General features: G+C 43.4%; 1 protein-coding gene across 1 annotated transcript in view; it reads right to left on the bottom strand.

Moving 5' to 3' along the window:
* SORL1 (sortilin-related receptor, L(DLR class) A repeats containing) overlaps positions 1 to 20,347 on the bottom strand; it is a 161,888-nt gene that overhangs the window by 63,400 nt on the left and 78,141 nt on the right. The window contains exons 15-22 of the mRNA XM_011926987.1: positions 18,444 to 18,572; positions 17,851 to 17,936; positions 14,405 to 14,577; positions 13,205 to 13,336; positions 11,127 to 11,218; positions 9,696 to 9,942; positions 8,883 to 9,021; positions 1,656 to 1,829 (exon numbers count right to left, since the gene is read on the bottom strand). Coding sequence (XP_011782377.1) covers positions 1,656 to 1,829; positions 8,883 to 9,021; positions 9,696 to 9,942; positions 11,127 to 11,218; positions 13,205 to 13,336; positions 14,405 to 14,577; positions 17,851 to 17,936; positions 18,444 to 18,572 — 1,172 coding nt within the window. The remainder of the gene's footprint in view (positions 1 to 1,655; positions 1,830 to 8,882; positions 9,022 to 9,695; positions 9,943 to 11,126; positions 11,219 to 13,204; positions 13,337 to 14,404; positions 14,578 to 17,850; positions 17,937 to 18,443; positions 18,573 to 20,347) is intronic.

The following is a 20,347-nucleotide window of genomic DNA, read 5'->3' as shown; positions in this document are numbered from 1 at the left end:
AGTGAATAGAGTACATCAACATTATAAAATACTAATTACACACAGAACTCCTTAATGGACTGTGTCTACACAGTATTAAAACATACAGATTCAACATATCTACAGGTAGGTTTATATATTTATAGTTATATATATCCACATATATTCTGTCTATCAAACAAATGAGTTACGAAGGTTTTCTCAATACTCTGAGACTTTTTTCTGTCCCATGACTACTTTAAAGCAAGCAATTAAAATTCCTTACAGAAAAAAATGTCTTGTTTGGCAAACTGCTTTGAGGACATGTGATGACTGGTCTCTTATCTGGATAATCAAAGGCATTCTAGTGGGAAATATGGAGTAGCTTTCTTCCCCTTCTCTTGGAATTTAGCGTTGATTTTCTTTCTTTCCAAACAGTTTTAAGATTGTACCCACAGCCTGAAAGAAAGTCTCTTGTTTCTAAGAAAGAAAGGCTCATCTTTTTTCTGTTTATATTTCTTAAGGAAGATTGACTAAAAGGCTTGTATTGTGTGTTTCACTGCCTTGGACTTGGGCTGCTATGAGAAGCAGGGTTAGGATTACAGAGCAAATAGAGTAGGCACGGTGGCTCACGCCTGTGATCCCAGCTCCTTGAGAGGCACAGGAGGGAGGATCCCTTGAGCCTAGACGTTCAAGACTGGACTGGGCAACAAAGTGAGACCTCATCCCTGTAAAAGAAATTAGCTGGACTCGTGCCGGTAGTCCTAGCTTCATGGGAAGCTGAGACAGGAGGATCCCTTAAGCCCAGGAGTTTGAGTTGAGGCTGCAGTGAGCCGTGAATGTGCCAGCCTGGGCAATACAGCAAGACCCTGTCTCTTTCCTGTCTCTTTAAAATGTTTAAAAAAAAAAAAAAAGGCAAATAGAATCACAGATAAGGAAAAGCAGAAATTCTGGCCATCAATCCATGTACTTCAATGGCAAGGTGCCCTTGCAGGGCTTCACCTCACTCACAGAAACATGAAGCTGGAGGGTAGGGAAGTGGTGAGGGTAAAAATTACGCAGGAAGGAAAAAGTTTTAAATTTCGGAGGAGAGAAATTTTAAATCTCGATATTCAAATTCAGAGGGGGAGTGGGCGTAAGGCTGCTATCGCCACTTGGTCACGGCATGAAAGTCTAGACTCAAAGCGCTTTGCAAACATTGGTCTGAAAGTTCAGGACACGCTGGGCTAGGCTATGGTGAGAGGATGGACAACCGTTAGGTGACAGTAAGTCAACACGGAAGGAGTCACCCTGGTTATTTTTCCCAGTCAGGCTGGTCCAACTTACGCAAAACAGGAGAAGGTAAGAAACCTGGAATGTGAGGGATGGGTGAGGAGAGGAAGAAGCAAAAGAATAAAAAGGGAGACCCTGAAGAAAGCCTGTGCCATCTGACATGAAACCAAAAACCACAGCTACGCCTTAGAAAGGTACAGCGTGGGCCTGTTCTGAATGAGGCCTGAAGGGTCTCTTTGACCCTTACCAGGCCTTAGAACCCAAACCAGGATTCTTGTAAGTATCTGGTAGGTTTGATTTTTGCCTTGGACTTTTTCCAATAACCCGAAAAGGTTAGGAAACAGAGAGCTATCCCTCCCACCCCTGGCGGGGGAGCAGGAAACACAGGAAGGAGGATGGCAGGCAGAAAAGAAAAAGGGCAGTACCTTCTTTGACACAGGTGTTGTTCTTGAGCTGATAGCCCTGAGGGCAGTCACACACCAGGTCCCCTGACGGAAGCACGCTGCTGGACACACCCTCTGGACACCTGCAGCTTCTACTGTTGTTGGCCTTGGGCAGGCACAGCAGGCTGCACGGCCTGGGCGCACAGGCATTGCTTCCTGGAGGGCAGACAGACAGCAGCACACAGGTTGATACACACCACGAGGTAGGTACCGAATACATGAAGGAGACCCACTGGAACCTCCTCGTCTTACGGAAAGGAGAGCGGGAAGCTCTAAAGGGTCAAGTGGCAAGCTTTGGGGAAGCCTACTGTGCTGAAAACTTCTGCTCAGTATAACCAGTGACTTGCATCCTGTCTTCAGCCAGATCAGACTGCCCCAGAGCCAAGCCAGGCAGCAGTGTTCCTCCTGGGAATTTGGAATTGGGAATTTGAAAGACAGGAAAGCAACCAAGGAACTGGAGCCAGGGAAAGGGTCATAGAGTGTGGGTGTTGAAGTGGCACATGGCAAGCCAAAACTGTGTGGAAGTCATAACTCTGGGTATGCAGATAAGCTCAGTCTGCAGACGGTCAGGAGACTCAAAGAGACTCACAGAGGTGCCAGGCACGGCAGCATGCACCTGTAGCCCCAACTACTCAGGAGGCTGAGGCAGGAGGATCGCTCAAGCCTGGGAGCTCGAATCCAGCCTGGGCAATATAGGAAGATCCTATCCCTTAAAAATTTTTTTTTTTAATTTAAAAAAGAATCAGAATGTCTTTGGATTTCTCAATCACAACACTGGTGGCTATAGTATAGTTGAACACTGCCTTGAAAATTCTGAATAAATTGTTTTTTTAAAAAGAAAGAGACTTATGGAGAGAAGAGGCCTAACGAGAGGGAAAGAGAAAGAACAGCTGCAGTCCCCACGAGGCTCTCCTAGACTTCCATCTTTGGGCTCCTTTATTCATTCCATAAAACCATTCACTTGAGCTAGCTTGGGTGGGTTTCTGCTCCTTAGGGCCCCAAAGGCCATAATTAAAACATATACCTGATTAATGGTGAGCCCAGGACAAAAATCCAGGCCTCCCTTCTCAATTCCTTTGTGCCAGAGTGCAGCTCAAGAGCTAAATGAGGAGCCAACCACAGTACTCACCCGTCACTGCTGTGCAATGGGTTCATATAAGGACTAGTGCATGATGATCTAGCCCACTCCTGCCAATCTTTTCTCTGGTTCAGCTTACCAAAGGCAGCACCAGAGAGAGTTGGTAAAATCCATCACTGCACTCTCGAGAAGGAGCCTTTGTGGATGAACAAAGGTGGCAAAAGTGCCATCCCATCCCCTACCTTGTTCCGGGGATGGTGGGTAAGAGGATATATAAACCATTTTATAACAATCTGAAACATGATACAACTATGGGGTCACAGAAACCGTGAAATCATGTTTTTTCTTTTGACTGCAATTATTAATCATGAAAATGGGGAAAATGAACACAAAAACTTAGATAAAACTCAACTGTTAATTCTTCATTTGTGCTATGTCATGGACAGAGACACCCTCCCACACATCAGCACCATATCCAAATCATCTGTTGCCATCCAGCCAAGCGTTCATCTAAGTCATGCCTATCCTGGCCTACAGGTTAGACGAAGTTCATTAATGACAATCAGTGTCAATATGGATAATATACTCAGTAGCTTTGGGTGTGTGGGCACCTCATTGGTTAATTTACATTATGAATAAAAATAAAAATCACAATGCTATGGCAACAATGTTATTATGATGCCAAGGAAAAGAGTAAGAGGTATTACCAAAGACAGAAAACATACACGTTCAGAGGAAGGGAAGTCCATATGATGAAACATTCCAAAAGGTTCAGTAAACAATCAATCATAACAGCTTAATTACCATAGCAGCATAGCAGACTAACCAGGTGACTACAGCAAAAGCCCAGACATCCCTTCACTCTGATCTATTAGTGGGCATAGACTGCTCCTTTAGTTCAAAGGTACAGGCCACTGGCTACAAGAGGGAATGCAGAATTGACATAGAGCCACCACTCATGAGAAACAACTCAAACAAGGATGTGGGAACATGTGTTTTGTATTCAAAGGACAATATATCACTCAATGTTCCAAGATCCTGAACAATAACAGAATATGATGTTATCTTAAAATACTCTATTGCTGGCTGGGTGCAGTGGCTCACACCTGTAATCCCAGCCCTTTGGGAGGCCGAGGTGGGAGGATCTCTAGAGCCCAGGAGTTGGAGATCACCCTGAGCAACACAGTGAAGACCATCGCTACAAAAAAAATAAACACAATTAGCTGGGTACACATCTGTGATCCCAGCCACTCCAGAGGCTGAAGTGGGAGGATCGCTTAAGCCCAGGAGGCAGAGGTTGCAGTTAGCTGAGATAGCACCACTGCACTTCAGCCTGGGCAACAGAGCCACAGCCTGTCTCAAAAACAAACAAAACAAACAAATTAAAAAACTACTCTATTACAGGATGATTTTTTCCACAGGGTTCGTGTTTGTAAAATAACGTAACTAACATTTTCATGTGCAGAGCAAATACTCCTATCCAAACAAGCAAGAGCTAAGAGCAGAGAACTCAAAATGGCGTATCATATTTCAGGAGGCTGATCTAGGCAGAGATGTATGAAACTGTACTCTGAGGCAGTAACCAGGGGCAAATTCCAAACCAAACCAGCCAAGTCACTGATCATGAGAGGCAGGCAGGGCAGGAATGTCTAGGCTGGCAGGAAGCCAGAGAATGGAAAATGGGAGCGCTGCATCAGAGAGAACCTGGAAGAAGACGGAACTCCTACGATGGCAACTCCACCACAGCCACAGACCCTTTATACAGGATGCCAATTGTCTTGAGTGGACCAGGCAATATGAAAACCGTGATCTCAACGTGAAGAGCGGACATGTGAGAGCAATCATCTTCAAAGACATTCCCTTAGAAGATCAAACACGTAGTCCCGTGATGTCTTCACCGGGCGTGTTCAGAACATTTTCACATTTCCTCTTTGGAAAATTCCTCCAGGAATACTTTAGGAGCCAAAAATGTCATCATCTCAAGTATCTATACATTTCGCAATTATCAAAATCAAATCTACCTCAAATAATAAATACGTACCCTCATTACAGATATTTAAAAGCACGTACTTACTGCAGGCTCTAAAGGAGAATTCCAAAACTTCAAAAGAATTCCAAATCTCCAAGAGCCATTGCAGGAGCAACTGAATACATCAACAATCTTGTAAAGTAACCTCTTTAAAGAAAAAACACACTTTACAAAGAATAAATTCCAGTAATACCATTTAAAAACCAGCTAGTGGTCAGGCACAGTGGCTCACACCTGTAAATCCTAGCACTTTGGGAGGCCAGGGTGGGCAGACTGCCTGAGCTCAGGAGTTCGAGACCAGCCTGGGCAATATGGTGAAACCCAATCTCTACTAAAATACAAAAAATTAGCCAGGCATGGTGACACGTGCCTTTAGTGCCAGCTACTTAGGAAGCTGAGGCACAAGAATTGCTTGAACCCAGGAGGCAGAGGTTGCAGTGAGCCGAGATCACGCCACTGCACTCCAGCCGGGGCAACAGAGTGAGACTCTGTCTCCAAAAAAACTAAATACATAAAAATAAAAAATAAAAACCAGCTAGCTATAAAGGAAAAATGCATTTTTTGTTATCCGTTTATAACCAAATATTTCAAATTGATAAATGTTGCAACTGAACAACATTTTTATTACGAACAATCATCAGTCAAAATCTAGAACAGTACTTCTGAACTGCTGTCACACTACCAGGGCACTGCTATTCCAGCAACACATGACAGAGGGAGCAGAGCCTGGTGGTTTTATCAAAGTTCAAGCTTTGAAGTCAACTGAGCCACAGTGCAAATTCTTACCACTTACTAAAAGTGTGACCTACACAAGTTACTAAACCAGACTTTCATATTGTCATCTATAAAGTGGAAATATTAATAGTACATATGGAAATCTTTGGAAAGACGAAGTGAGGTTAGACAAGCCCACAAAGCACATTACTGTGGTACTTACAACACAGCAATCCCTCAATAAATGTAGTTACTATCAATTATCATTATTTAACACTCGGTTAATAGAGTAGTCCCCACTTATTCCAAAACCCCCAATTCCAAGACCCCCGGGTGACACCTGAAACTGCAGATAGGACCAAACCCTATAAATACTGTGCATGAATTTACTTTTCCTTCTTTACAATTTCAGAGACAGAAGGTTCGTTCTTACAGCAGATCTTAGCAAACTCGGTGTAAGATTTTTTTCCTCCCTTATTAAGTCTAGTCTAGAACTTTCACCCTTTCCCTAAAGGAAGCACTTTACAACCTCTCTTTGGCATATCCAAATTACTAGAATCACTACTCTTGAGGTATAGGGTCATCATGAAGTAAAATAAGGGTTCCTTGCATACAAGCACTGCAATACCTTGACAGCCTGATAACCCAGCCGGCTCCTAAAGGGACTAATGAGCCGGCAGCATCAACAGCATGAGACGCTGGACAAAGTGAGGATTCACATCCCAGGTGGGACAGGGAGGGGACAGTGCAAGATTTCATCACACTATTCAGAACAGCAAGCAATTTAACTCTTATACATTGTTTATTTCTGGAGTTTTCCATATATATTTTTGGACAGTGGTTGACTGCAAGTAGCTGAAATCACAGAAAGCAAGATGGCAAATAAGCAGGAGACTACTGTAGAAAGTCCCGAATATATTAGGAGGAGACAACAAAAATAATAAAGACGGAAAGGAGTTCCCAACACACACCATGGATCTGTAATACAGTGTCCCAAAAAGCAAGTATCCTCTCAGTGTCCAGAAAAGCAAGAAGGTTAGAGCAAAGTTCAAGGCCAAGAGGTGTGGAGTGCTCATAGACAGTGCTGACAGCCAGACACCACTGCAGAAGTTTTGATTTGACCCAAACTGGGCTGCAGAGAAAGACAAAAACATCTTTCTCCAGCCCTGTGTTAGGAGGCAGGAGGTCTTCTGGAAGTATCCTGCTCACAACCAAAGGAGAATAAGAGAGAACCCCAAAGGCAAACAGAGAAAGGAGCAGAGAGGCAAAAACTGGCCATGGCCAAAGGGACAGTCACAGCTGCCTCTGCACAGGTCCAGGTCTGTGTTCTACTCATCAACATAGATCTCCCCCAAAACCCTTTTTTTTTTTTTTTCTGAGACAGGGTCTCACTCTGTCACCCAGGATGGAGTGCAGCAGCACGATCTCAGCTAAACTGCAACCTCAACCTCCCAAGCTCAGGTGACCCTCACACCTCCACCTCCCGAGTAGCTGAGACTACAGATGCGTGTCACTATGCCTTGCTGATACATATCTCCCTTTTAAACCAACCTGTCATCTATCCAGACCTCACTCTGGGCCCCAAAATGACTCTGGCTAGCTTAAATGAAGATGACTCTTTGAGGTACGAAAGGGAAATTACACCTAAGGTGAGGATTGTAGGCCTGTGTGTCTGGCACCAAGATACCATGTTTGCACGTGCTGAGACCACAAACTCCCTCCTCCGCCACTGCTTCCCAGTCACGGGTGTGACTGCCTATGTCAGCTGTGCTCAAGTTACTGGGATGAAGTGGACAGTCAAGACTGGGAAGTAAGTTGTGACCGGGTAACCACTGGCTTCATCTGCACACAGTGTTTCAGAAGCTCCTGTGTGCACATGAAACACACGCTTACAAGCACTTGTGAAAACGAAGACCCACTGGACTAAGGGGTAACGTGGAGAAATGCTAAAAATCCACTTGGAGAAATACTAGAAACCCACTCTGCTAGCTAGCAAGTCAGATCTGTAGGGGTTGACGTCCTCCATCAAACAAAGGCCTCAAAATTTCAGTCACTGGAGCTGAGAAGCAAGATTCCTTCAACTCTCCTTATTTCAAAACAGGTGCCTCCTCTAAGAAAGAATGTGACTTCTCCATTTAGTGGCAGAATTGCAACAAAAGGCCAGCTACTAAACTAGTGAGGATACTTTGGGAAAGCTAATTCATATCTGAGATTTAATTCCCTAATCTATAAACCATGGATCATAACACCAGCCTTCCCTACCTCACAGGTCAGTGGTGAAGACATAACAAATAATATCGTCTTACATTTGTAAGACACTTTATAGTTTTCTCAGGGTGTTCTCATGCTATCTTCACAATCCCAAGAGGATAACAATGCTATCTATAACTGTATTATTTCCCCTGTCAATTTTCTCTTAGTATAGGGTCAGCCAAGAACCATAAAACAATATCAACATTCCAGCTAAGAACAGAAAACGTAGCAGTTTGTCAATAAAGGAGAATCAGCAAACCCAGGATGCCATTTAATCCTGCTGAGATAAAGAGGGAAGTTCTTAAAGAGACTATTCTTCTTGGTAATCCTCTGATCTTTCTCCTCTAGAATCAACAGTAAGGCTGGGAGATAAGCAAAATTAAATAACAGTCATGAAATGATAAAGGCTTTCCATTGAATAGTCTCAGACTCCAGGACTAGCAGGTCAAAGCCTCATAGCAGCACCCGATAGATCTCTAAAACAGCTACTCTCTGCACTCACTGCAATTCTTCCCCTCCCTTTTCATCCCTTATTCTTTCAACAAATATGAATTGAGCACCTACGAAGTGCTAGACACTGGTAAAACTATCGGGGAATAAAAAAGCCAATCTCTTTCTTCATGGGGTTTAGAGTTTCATGGTGGGAAAAATTAATTAAAACAACACCTAACTACACAGTGCCATTCCAGCAGAGGTAGGTATGGTCAATGAGCAATAGGTCATCTGGGCAACCAGAGAACAAGCAAGAGGCCCTGGCGGGAAGCAACAACGATCTGAGCACCCAGCCCAGAGTCTCCTCCTGCAAGTGTGCCAAACAGGGATTAAGCACATGTTGGGACTCTCCCAGCTGCAACAGAAGCCACGCCACCAATCAGTCAGGGGCCAAGGGCAGGAGGAGGGTGTAATTACCCACCAAGCACCAACATTCTAGGCAGGCAAAAACATGCTGTCTTCCAGCTGTTTGTGTATCGTTAGAAAAGAAATTAAGATGTCATTAGGAAGAAATTAAATAATGTGCATGTTGTCGTGACAACAAAGACGCAGGCTGCCAGCTCCTGCTCTGAGCAGATTGGCCACACGCAGCCCCTTTCCTGAGATCAACTCTACAGAGACAACAGAAGAGACTCTGCCTTACCAGTGTTCTTCCCCTTGTAGAAAATCTTCATGTCCATGAGCCCCGTGAGCTGATGCGCCAGAATCTCCATCTGAGACCCACTGTATTTGGAGGCTCGGAATATGCTGAGCTGTGACCAGTCATCCCAGTAGATTTCATTCTAAAAAGAAAACCTTCGCCCATTAGCCCAGCTCTTTAGTTTTTTATTCCGATCCCTCTCTAAGGGTAAGAGCTCCCTCAGGCAGGAGACAACTAACATTTATTGGCTGAATGACTGGCCTGATCAAGCTTCTACTTAAATGCAAAGGACAGCGATTTTATCCAGACCTCACTGTATAATCCCCCAGAAGAAACTGCCCAAAAGAAACTATCTGATAAGCATTCAAGTTGATCACACGCACCCAACCCCCTCAGTTTGAAATCTGCTTCCCAGAGTTGGGAAGAGCCATGTTGCTCTCCAGAGTTGAAAAAGAACTGCAAGGCACTACAGGTGGTGCAGAGCTCACCGGAAGTCATCAGGGAATAAAGTGAGCAAAGCGCACAAGAAATGACGACACCACCCCTGACACTGAGGGACAAACTGGGAATGTTCATGGGAAAACCCTTCACTTTTAACCTTTTGAAATGTGACCAGCAGGGAAGCCTGGTCCCCTGGAGCCTCTGCCTGGCAACCCTCCATAGGAATGAAAATAAGTTATCTCAAATTTGGAAAAAAGACAATCTTTAAGAAGTTAACCAGCTTCTCTGCAAAGTCCAGGGACGGCAGGCTCCTGACCTCATACGCTCCTCACCCGCTCGAGCAGACAGTCCAACGGCGGCAACAAATGGACTCACCTTAAAGACAGCAATGGCATAGGGGTGCGGGAGGTTGTCCAGGATGACGGAGCGCTGCTGGCCACTGAACGTGATCCGCTCGATGCAGTTCAGGTAGGCATCCGTCCAGTAAATCCACTGGTCGTCCACAGAGATGCCATTGGGCCACTTCACATCCTCTGATACCAGGCGATAGACGGCAGAACCATCCATATTGCTCCGATAAATCCCAGGCTTCAGGTCTCCCCAGTCTGTCCAGAACATCACCCTGGAGAAAATGGGGACACAACACATATCTCACCAGTACTAGAGAAATGGGAGCTCAAACACTACTCCAAAAAAGGTCAGAAACCCCTTTCGAATGATCCGGCTGGTTATTTCAGCATTATTATAACAATATATAATGATAATACCTGAAACCACTTAAATTCCTTGACCTGCAAATCCCTTTATTAGAATTTACAGATAAAATCAAATTATGCAAAGATAATATATAAAGAAATGTATATGTATGTACATTAAACTAAATGTTAATCAGCAAAGGAAGTGATACATTACGGTACATACAATAGAATACTGTGAAACCTAAAAAATCTATACGTACTCACACAAAATTATCTTCAATACATATTAAGTTTGTTTAAAAAAGTACAGAATAGTAACTCTACTACAATTCTATTTGGCTTGTATATGTGTGTATGTGTGTGTGTTTCAAAGACATTACTTGTACATAAGTAAAAGCAATCACTAAAGATACACAAGACATTATGAACAATGATTACCACTAGGAAGTGTGAGGCTGAAGGGTTAAGAATGAAAAGGAAGGAAGCAAAATTTTTTCATCAACTTCTGTTCTCTCTAAATACTGTCAACCAAGTACATACATTACTCTTAGAATTTTCTTTGAAAAAATTGTGCCAATTCTCTATCACAAATGCTACGAGAGAGGAAAAGCCCGAATGTCAAATCAGGGATTTCCCTCTTAGTTATGTTTCCTTCAGTTAATGAGTTAATACAAAGCACCTTTGCCTTCCCCAAGTGCACACTGATTGTAAGTAAGAAAACCTACACATGCTAGGAAGGCAGGGGAAAGATGGAATGAAGTAAATGTTTGTACCATGCATAAAACTCAAGAGAAAGTCCTCACAATATCCAAGCAGGCCTGTCTAGGTCTACAGAGGCTCTCTTTTAACATCAACTTTTCTAGAGAAACAACCTACAGATGCAAGACATCTGGATGCCTAAAGAGATTCTGACACTGGCTAACAAAAAGCGAATGGAGTTACCCGACCATGGTGACTAAGCTGTGGTCTCTATTAACTTTTCAGTTCATAGATCATTTCAACCACCATCACGAGAAACGGAGTTTTTGTCCCACAGTCTGTGTTTCCATGAGAATCTATTATTGCAGCACTGGATGCAAGACTGATTTCCTTTTGGGGCAACACTTACCCCTCTTGGGGCACGAGGACCAGAGCCCTGGGATGATCGAGCACAGAGGAATTGATGATTGTGAGTCGGAAGTCGCCATCTGGATTAGCTACCTGACAAAAACAGGGGGAAAGAGGCTGAGACGGATCTGAGCTCCTTAAAGACCCCCATTGCCAAAGGTGGCTACTCAGCTTCTGCCTACAGACATGACCCCTCCATGCCTGCCTGTTTCCCTGACCCGACCCATCTGGGAAACCTGCCCCAACTTCTAGTCACAATGCACTGTTCCTTCCTCTGACTCATGGGATGTTTTTCAAGTGGTCTGAAAGAGGAGCTAGAACCATGTATGCACCAGTTTCCAGGGCATGATGATCTGGACAAAGCAATATCAATAAGTAAATTACTCAAATAAGTAAATAAGCAAACAAGCATTGACTCATTTCACCATCCCATGTCAGTCCACGTTTCAAGGCAATCAATGGCTCCACACTGCCCATAAAACAGATTCTCAATGTCACAGCCTTGCAATGAAGAGTCCACAGGTGGGACTCATATTCTTGCTCCTCTCCATCAGCCGGGCTGGTCATCTCACGCTTCTCCAAGCCTGATGCAGACTCACTCCTGTCTGCTCTTGCCACATCCCATCCTGGACCTACCTGCCCCACTGCTTACTCTAATCAAGGCATAACTCTCCTTCAAACCTCACTGCCAGGCCTGCCTCTTTTCCTAACTCTCTGACCCACTTGGCCCTATAAGCATCAGTAGCTCTGCACCTTGGCTCATTTGACATCATTTTGCACCAACAGTATTTGAGTTGTGCAGTGGTCACCCCACAGCCTGTGAGAAGGTAGATGCTTGTGAACCACCTGCATTCTTCTGGCCCCTAGCCAAGTGCTGACCACATGCAACTAAAGAAAGGAGAAAAAGAGCAGTAACACGACCACTAGGGCAGCATTCAGTAGATGCCAGTTCACTTCTATCGGCATCCCCATGAGGTGGACACAAGATCATCCTCGGCTCAGGTCAGACATCGACCTCAAGTTACCTGCTCTGTCTGCCTATTCTAATATTGCCCCACTCTCCAAAAGTGCAATCACACTGCACTGTTTCAGAGTCTTTGCAGCATGTATCACCAACAGAACTGATTTATTATTTTGCTTCCTCCACTAAAATCTAAGCTCTATGGGAACGGGAACATGTGAGTCAGGCCCACTGCTGTATCATCAGAACCTAAACCACATGTATCATGCAGAGAACCCCTGTCAAACGGTTGCGTGAATAAACGAATCTCCATCTAACGCGTGAAGCAACCGAAGTTTAGAAAGCATAAGCACCTTGGCCCATGCTGCTGAGCTAGTGGAGTCAAGCCTACACCCGCGTCTCTCTCAAGTCTGTGTCTTTCGTCTTGCAAGTCCTCTTAGTTCTCTGCATCTCCCTGCTTCTACTGCACTTCCCACTTCACCCACATGCCATCTCTCCATGCAGAGTCAGTATAAAGAGGTGCTGATGCAGTGAGCTGAGCATACTACATTCCTCAAGACAATGATTTGGCAGTTCAGAGGTCATTCATTATCCTCGCCTTGGGTATATAAGGCAGGACAGGTTACTAGATAGCTATGTTGCAGGGAAATGGGGATTAATAACAACAACCTATGATGATGATGATGATATTGTTGCTATCACTCTAATTGACTAAAATAATACTAGACTATTATTGTTACAGCATTATAATAATACCATATTAGGTTGATGCAAAAGTAATTATAGTTTTTGCCATCATATTTAATAAAAGTAGCAAAATAAAACAAAAATAATATATATATATAAATAAAATAAATAAGCACATATATAAATAAAATTAAAACAATATTACCATTTACTGTTATTAGCTAAGCTTCTGCTAGCCAAAAGGTCAACTCCCAGGTACTTACCCCCTTTTCTCTCCTCTCCGGAGGCTCAGCTGGTCCATTCTCTGGAAACTCGCAGGAAATTTCCAGGGTAATCTGACACACTGGCCCCTGCCTCTGTGTCAAATCTGGCTCAAAGCCCAGGTGCCCCGCCTACTCCCTTAATTAAGAACAGCACGAAAATACACATACCTCAATCTTTTTGAAGCCCGCATCTACCCAGTAAAGCAGCTGGCTGAGGGGTTCAAAAGCCAACGCTTCTACTGTCTCCAGGCCAGAATTGATGATCACCTCTTGCCCTGTGCTTCCATTCAAACAGAGGCGCTGAAGAGAGAAAAGTCATAATACATGCTAGGAACTGTTCGAATGACCGCCTGCCAAGTCAGTCCTATGAAGGGTAACCCTTTATTCAAGTGGCAGGACTGGCAAGGGATGAGATGTTTTATGTTCGTAAACTTTCCAGACCCATGAAGCCGGGTTTTCATGAAAGCATTGTACTACATTTTTGTTTTTGAATCAGGACAAAGAGAATTTAATCATATACATTACTCTGCATTATCATTATGAACACTGGTTACTAAATTATGCTGTATCGCAACAATAAAGTCAGAGATTATTGAGATGCATGAGTCTGTTTGCTTTTAAAAGAAGTGAAACCAGACTGCTGTTATATTTAAGTTCTTGTGTCTGCTTTTATACTCTTTCTTCCCTGTGAGGCTCTTAGCCATCAAGTGCTATTGTTGGATAGCTCCATTCAGCATCACCGCCAACCCCCACCCCAACCCCCTCAAATACCCAGGCACTGTAAAATTTCTGTTGGGTTGGGAATCTAGATACAAATTTGTTGGAATTGCTTTTTCTAAAAGGATTAAGCAGACAATAAATAAAGATCAAATAGCTTTCCTTTAAATGCATGGGTTTGAGTGTATGGCTATCTCCCTGGCCTGTCCAGGGCTCTTTAATGCTTGCTTCCTGATTCTTATCTGTGTTCAGAACAGCTGAAGTGGATAATTATGTGAGCTATGGGTAAGTCAAGCATTACTGTATCTTGGCTTGGGAAGAAAGATGCTCAAGAGGCAGTTGGCACAATAGGGGGCAACTAATCATCCTACATTACTAGTCCCAACACCTTCCCAGCAGGCAAAGCGAGCCCTCACTTCCAAGCAGGTCTGTGGATTTAGGGCCTTCTTTATCCTTCCTATATGAACAGATGAAGACAGAGAAAGAAAAATACTAACACAGAAGACTGGAAAGTTTTACCTGTCGGCCCTGAGATGAGCGACACTTACAAACCTCTAACTGCCCATTTCCACAGGCCATTCTGCAGGAAGCTTATCAGGATGGGACAGTCACAATGCACAGCCCCCACACTGAGGCCAAGCGCTGACTCACCTGGATGATGTCCAAGGCCAGGTCAGACCAATACAAACAGTTGTGCTCATAGTCAAAGTCCAGGGCCACTGCTGCCCGTAGCCCGCTGAGAGGCAGCTGCTCTGTGGCTCCCGAGGCCAGGTCATAGCGATAGATGGATTTCCGCACAGCATACAGGATGAACTCGTTCTCCTCTGCCAGACACACAAGACACGTGGGAGGTTGGACCCAGGGGGTGCTGAAGAGGTCCTAGCACATCTGACCTATTTGTGTCTCACACACAAACCTCAAATCCATTGGCATGTGGTGCGGACCCAGTGAAGAGCACAGAAATCAAGACTCAGGAGGTGCATAATGGAATCACATGTCCACCTCAGGCAAGTGACTTAAACTTCAGTGAATCTGTTTCTTCGTCTGCAAGTGTTTTTACTTGCTACGTTTTTCTTTAATCTGAATCTCCCAATATGCATGCTCCAACAACCATACTTCTGGACTAAGCCTACAAGTCTTCAAGTCACACTTGCCAACCTAATTACACCATTCGCCCTGTTCCCCCTCCTCACGTGACTGCCATCACCACAGCACCATCATGTTGTTGATGAGAGACCATTAGTCACTGAAGCCTTGTAACTAAGCTCTCTAATCAATGTGCTCACTTATTCATATTGTTTGCAACACCATATGGTAATTACATCAACCTCTTAGATCTTCAAAATAATAATAATGCATTTGTTCTTGGCTCTTTAGAAAATGGTGCACAACATCATCACAAAAAAATCTGTTTCTACTCAACAAATACAAATTGTGTACGTATTGTGTACAATGTGCTTACTAAGTATTGGGCATTGTTTAAGACCCATAACAACTGCCCCATGGTAGAACTATTGTTAGCCAAATTTTATAATGAGAAAACTGAGACCAGAGAGGTTAAGTAACTCACCCAAGGTCACCCAACTAGCAAGTGGCAGAACCGAGATCAGAACCCAGGCACTCTGGATCCACAGTCTATGCTTTAACTACTACACTGTGCTGTCTCTTATGATACAGACACGGGTGTGGATGATTTTTCAGATGTAGAAATGAAGGTCCTGAGTGTTGAAGACACTTACCTAATGTCAGACAACTGGAAATAGGAAGACTCAGTACACTCTCTTTTCCACTTAGGGAACAGCCTGGGAAACATCTACATTCTTCCCCAGGAGTGGACACAAGCAGCACAATAGCATCTGTGTCTAAAGTGTGCATCCTGACAGTGTGTCGCATATGGAACCAAGATGCAAATCTGAATTCTTCTGCTGCATGCCTGGGTTAGCCATTCCTGACCACTTCCTGGTTCCATACACTCAGTGACTTAACATGTACCTATCACCTTCTTTATAAAAGCTGCAATACAGATAATGCATCAAAAAATAAATTTATCTATACTTTTTAATAAGGTAAGTTTTCCTTCTTTTCCTTTGGTTTCAGGTCACTTTAGAAGTATCTATGCTACCATCACATGCCTCTTTTGGTTGTCAAGAAAACCTTCCCACTGTCATTCCCAGGGAGGGGGCCAGCTAAGGTATAGGGACATGAAAGCTACCTTTGCAGCAGTGAGCCTTTTGCCCCACATCTCTCTCCAGCATCTATAAACCTCATTCTGTCACTTTGGGTTATTTTTTTTTCCCCTTTAAGAAACCAATACCCATAAAGTAGAACCTGAATCCAGAAATACTTGTTTTAGGCTTATGTTCAGAGCAGCATGTGGCATTCCAGTGGGCAATGCTTAACCTAGAAAAGGAATGGAATTGTTGGCTGGTCCTGGCCATACATGAGCACAGCCTAGGAATGTGTGTTTTCGTAGTAATTGTAAAGGAAGAAAAATTCTTGCATTTAAAAAATCCTTCCAGATGCCCAGATGACCTCATCTTTGCAAAGATATTATGGCTCCATTAGTCCTGTGAAAGCATCTTTTTCTTTCCTGGTATATCCCTGCCCCCTATTCCATGCCTTTTTTCTCTCTCTCTCTTTTACATAGGAGGTGGCCCACAATGGAATGAGATTTCTCCACTTCATTCCCTGTTCTATCTTCTGGTAGAAGAGAAAACAGCTTTCCTGCCAGTTTAGATGGCTTTAAACAAGCTGTTTTGTCCCTTGTTGAATTATCTTCAGAAATATTTATTACAAAAGTAGGCACTCCAGCCCCTTAAGAGCAATCACTCAAACCCCACTAACCCACGCCCTCATCAATAACAGCTCTTGTGAGGGAAATATTTGAATATTATCTGCTCATTTGTTGGAATTTGCTGAAGTGGTGGTTCTTTTTAAGTCTCCATAGTGAGGTATGTTAATTACTCTGGTAATGATGAAAGATTAAATTAAGGGACTAACGAGCTTAGCATGAAAAACACCAGGGCAAGCTGGCAGCAGTAAGCAAAAGAGAGGGCTGCCCTGCCCTGCCTGCGGAGACCACACGCTTCTTTCATGATTCATTCGGTGCTTATGGCTGTCCACGTAGACAACACCACCCACCGCAGATGGAAGTTAACTCCAGCCGTTTGCCTTCACCAAGAGGTATGGGCAGGAAAGAGGGCACGGGGGGCATAAAGAAGCTTTAAATGAATAAGAACTGGAAACAGAGTGAAGAAAAATAAGCAGCTAAGAGATTATTTGTCAAAGTATCATAATTTCACGTCTCTATTGTAAAGATCCCATGTTACACCACCACTAAACCTAGCAGAAATGTGTTTTAGAACACGCTATACCTTTATAGCATATGAATCATTTCAAAGAAGTTTTTCTTAATTAGCATGCATAATGATTATCTAAAATAGTGAGAATGACATTTATTTGCCATTTGGGCAATGTCCAATGAAGAGCATGGGGCTTAGAGTCTGAATTTCAACTTTGTCACTTACTAGATGTGTGACCTTAAGCCATTTAACCTCCTCTGAACATGCTTCCTCATGAAAAAGTAAAACACAAAATCGATAATATCTGCTTCCCTGAGTTGTTAAAAGGGTGAAACTGGCAACACATAAAAAAGTACACTGAAATCTATAAAATTCCATTAAAATTGTATAGTTATTTTTATTATAAAATTAACATAGACTACTCAGCTACTTCCTAAGAAGCCACATGCCTCTTTATACTCAACTTGGACAAACAGATTGAGGAACACACAAAAGCCCGTGGGCACCTTTCTACCCCAGTAGATGCTGAATCAATATTTTTCAATTAACAAAGGGATTTCCCTCAAAGAAACTGAGCTGACACCAAATACTTTCCATTCCTAAAAAAAGGGTACGGCTATGCGTAAGTTGAGTGTGGACAGCAACCTTAGGGAAAAGGGGAAGCCCTGTGATCTTGTGATGGCTGTTGTTTTTCTCCACTCAATTACAGGAGCCACAAGCCCGGACTTGGGTGAGATCATGACACTGCTGCCACCACGTCTCAAGAAATGAAAGGGAAGAAACCACCTCCCTTACCTGCCAGGGGACAGGGGACCAGCTCTCCTTCCAGTCGCGCTTCAACATCTCCTCCGCTACAAGTGTCCCCAGAAATCTTCCGGTAGCTGTCACCCCACCCCAAGAGCAAGAGGTCAGAAACAGGGAAGAACAGTCACAAAGGCATCCCAGCTGGGAATATATTTACTATCCACGGTCAATACAGCCCATCCACTCATTCCCCTTTAGAACTAGAAAGAGGATGTTCAGTAGTTCTGAGTCACTTCTGCTTATAACTAGAGTAGGCAAGCCCAGACAATTTAGGGCACTGTCCTGGCCAAGATTTTTAAATATATCTCTTGAATACATTCCTCTGAAGATGTTTCCTTGCTGAAGTTGATGACTTAAGATATTTCTAGAGTTTCAGGGATGCTTACAGACTTGCAATGTTTTTCTCACTGGAGGTAGGAGAGTTTACAAATACCATAACTTAAAATGCGGCCCAAACTACTTATAGGCTGTTAACTTAGAATTGTAGAATTTAGAGTATAGAGCAATCCAGATGGCCCTCTATGCTCTCTCGTTCCATGTGCAGACCCCTGAGAACCTGACAGGGAAACCTCTGTGATACATACCCTCTCGTTCTCCTGTAAGTAGAACCCACAGGGCAAGGCACAGGAAGGGAGTATGACTTTCCAGAAAATTCCGGATCTGGAACACAAACCTCTAATGACAAATCTTCACTCATCTTGAAACCGAAGTCACTAAAAAGGCAATAGGGCTTTGTTAAGGCCACTGTTTTATACATTTCAGGCATTCCCGTACCAACTGTGCTGACTTTACCTTACTACTTTCCACTTTTATTATAAGTTATTTAACTTGTCCCTTTAAAGAATATTTACTTTTTATATAAAATACATCTTCAAAAGAAGATTTATATCAGAACCACAGTTGGGAAAACACAATCATATGCCATAAATAGACCAAAAAAAAAAAAAAATACAAATCATCATGCCAAATCAAAACAATATTAAATTTTAGCCAGATCCAGTTCCCTACTCTAAGAATCTGGACCTGCCCTCTCTGTTAAAAGGGATTAGGCAAATGTTACAGAATTACTAGTAACCAACGAGACTTTCTGTTTGACAGACTCTGAAGAGGTAAAAGAGAAATTTTAAAAGAATAACCTTCTTAAAAAATTATTTGGGGCCAGGCATGGTGGTTCATGCCTGTAATCCCAACACTATGGGAGGCCAAGGCAGACATATTATTTAAGCCCAGGAGTTCAAGACCAACCTGGGCAACATGGTAAGACCCTGTCTCTACAAAAAAAAGAACCAAAAAAATAGCCAGGCATGGTGCTGCACACCTGTGATCCCAGCTACTCGGGAGGCTGAGCGGGGAGAATCATTTGAGCCCAGGAGGTCAAGGCTGTAGTGAGCCGTGATTGTACCACTGCACTCCAGCCTGGGCAACACAGCAAGACCCTGTCTCAGAAGAAAAGAAAAATTTTGACTAAGGGTTCAATGTAAGTTAAGACTACGTCCACATACTAGCTAAAATCATCCTGTCCTTTGAGATACAGTAGTTAGGTTCATGAGACCTCCTATGATTTGGGGTCACATCTGCCAAACCTCCCAGCTTGAGGGACAGCATCCTGGAGTAGGAAGCAGGAGGCGTCAGTCGAAGACGATTCTAAAACGAGATGACTGTACTATGAATGTTCTAAGGCCCTGCCCAAGCTGTAAATTCTATTATTCAATGAATTATAGAACATATTCAAAGAATTATAGAACAGAACATATATTCCACATTCATGTGCTCCACCAGAACTCATTTATTTGCTCTATTCAATTCAACAAATATTTAGGCCTGGCATGGTGGCTCACACCTGTAATCCCAGAACTTTGGGAGGTTGAGGTGGGTGGATCACTTGAGGTCAAGAGTTCTAGATCAGCCTGGGCAACATGGCAAAACCCCGTCTCTACTAAAAACACAAAAATTAGCTGGGCGTCGTGGCACGCACCTGTAGTCCCAGCTACTCTGGAGGCTGAGGCAAGAAAATAGCTTGAACTCGGGAGGTGGAGGTTGCAGTGAGCCAAGATTGCACCACTGCACTCCAGCCTGGGTGACAGAGTGAGACTCTGTCTCAGAAAAATAAAAAACAGAAAGAAAAAACCCAAATATTTATTAAACATTTCTGACACGAAAAGTATTAACAGATACAGAGCAGAGTGGCCTGTGTGCATTATATCATAATCCACATTTAACAATTTGTAAAGAATCGAAAGGCAGCAGTTTTGCCACTGGATCAAACATGCCTCTTTCATTACCTCAGTTCGTTATTACTGAACGGCCACTTTAAATCTTTTTAGGAACCAGATAAAGCATTAGCTAATTACTTATTTGCCTCCAATAGCAAAGCACTCTTCCTGGGCAGCTTTCTTTGACCACAGGTCATGACCTAGTGGACTCTGAAAGTACCTGGGAGGCCCAAGACCAGATTCTTCCCCTCCCAAAAAAGAGCAAAAGATTGCAA

This window comes from Colobus angolensis, unplaced genomic scaffold (assembly GCF_000951035.1).
Source record: "Colobus angolensis palliatus isolate OR3802 unplaced genomic scaffold, Cang.pa_1.0 Scaffold7, whole genome shotgun sequence".
Taxonomy (NCBI): Eukaryota; Metazoa; Chordata; class Mammalia; order Primates; family Cercopithecidae; genus Colobus; species Colobus angolensis.
This window is presented reverse-complemented; position numbering and strand designations above follow the sequence as displayed.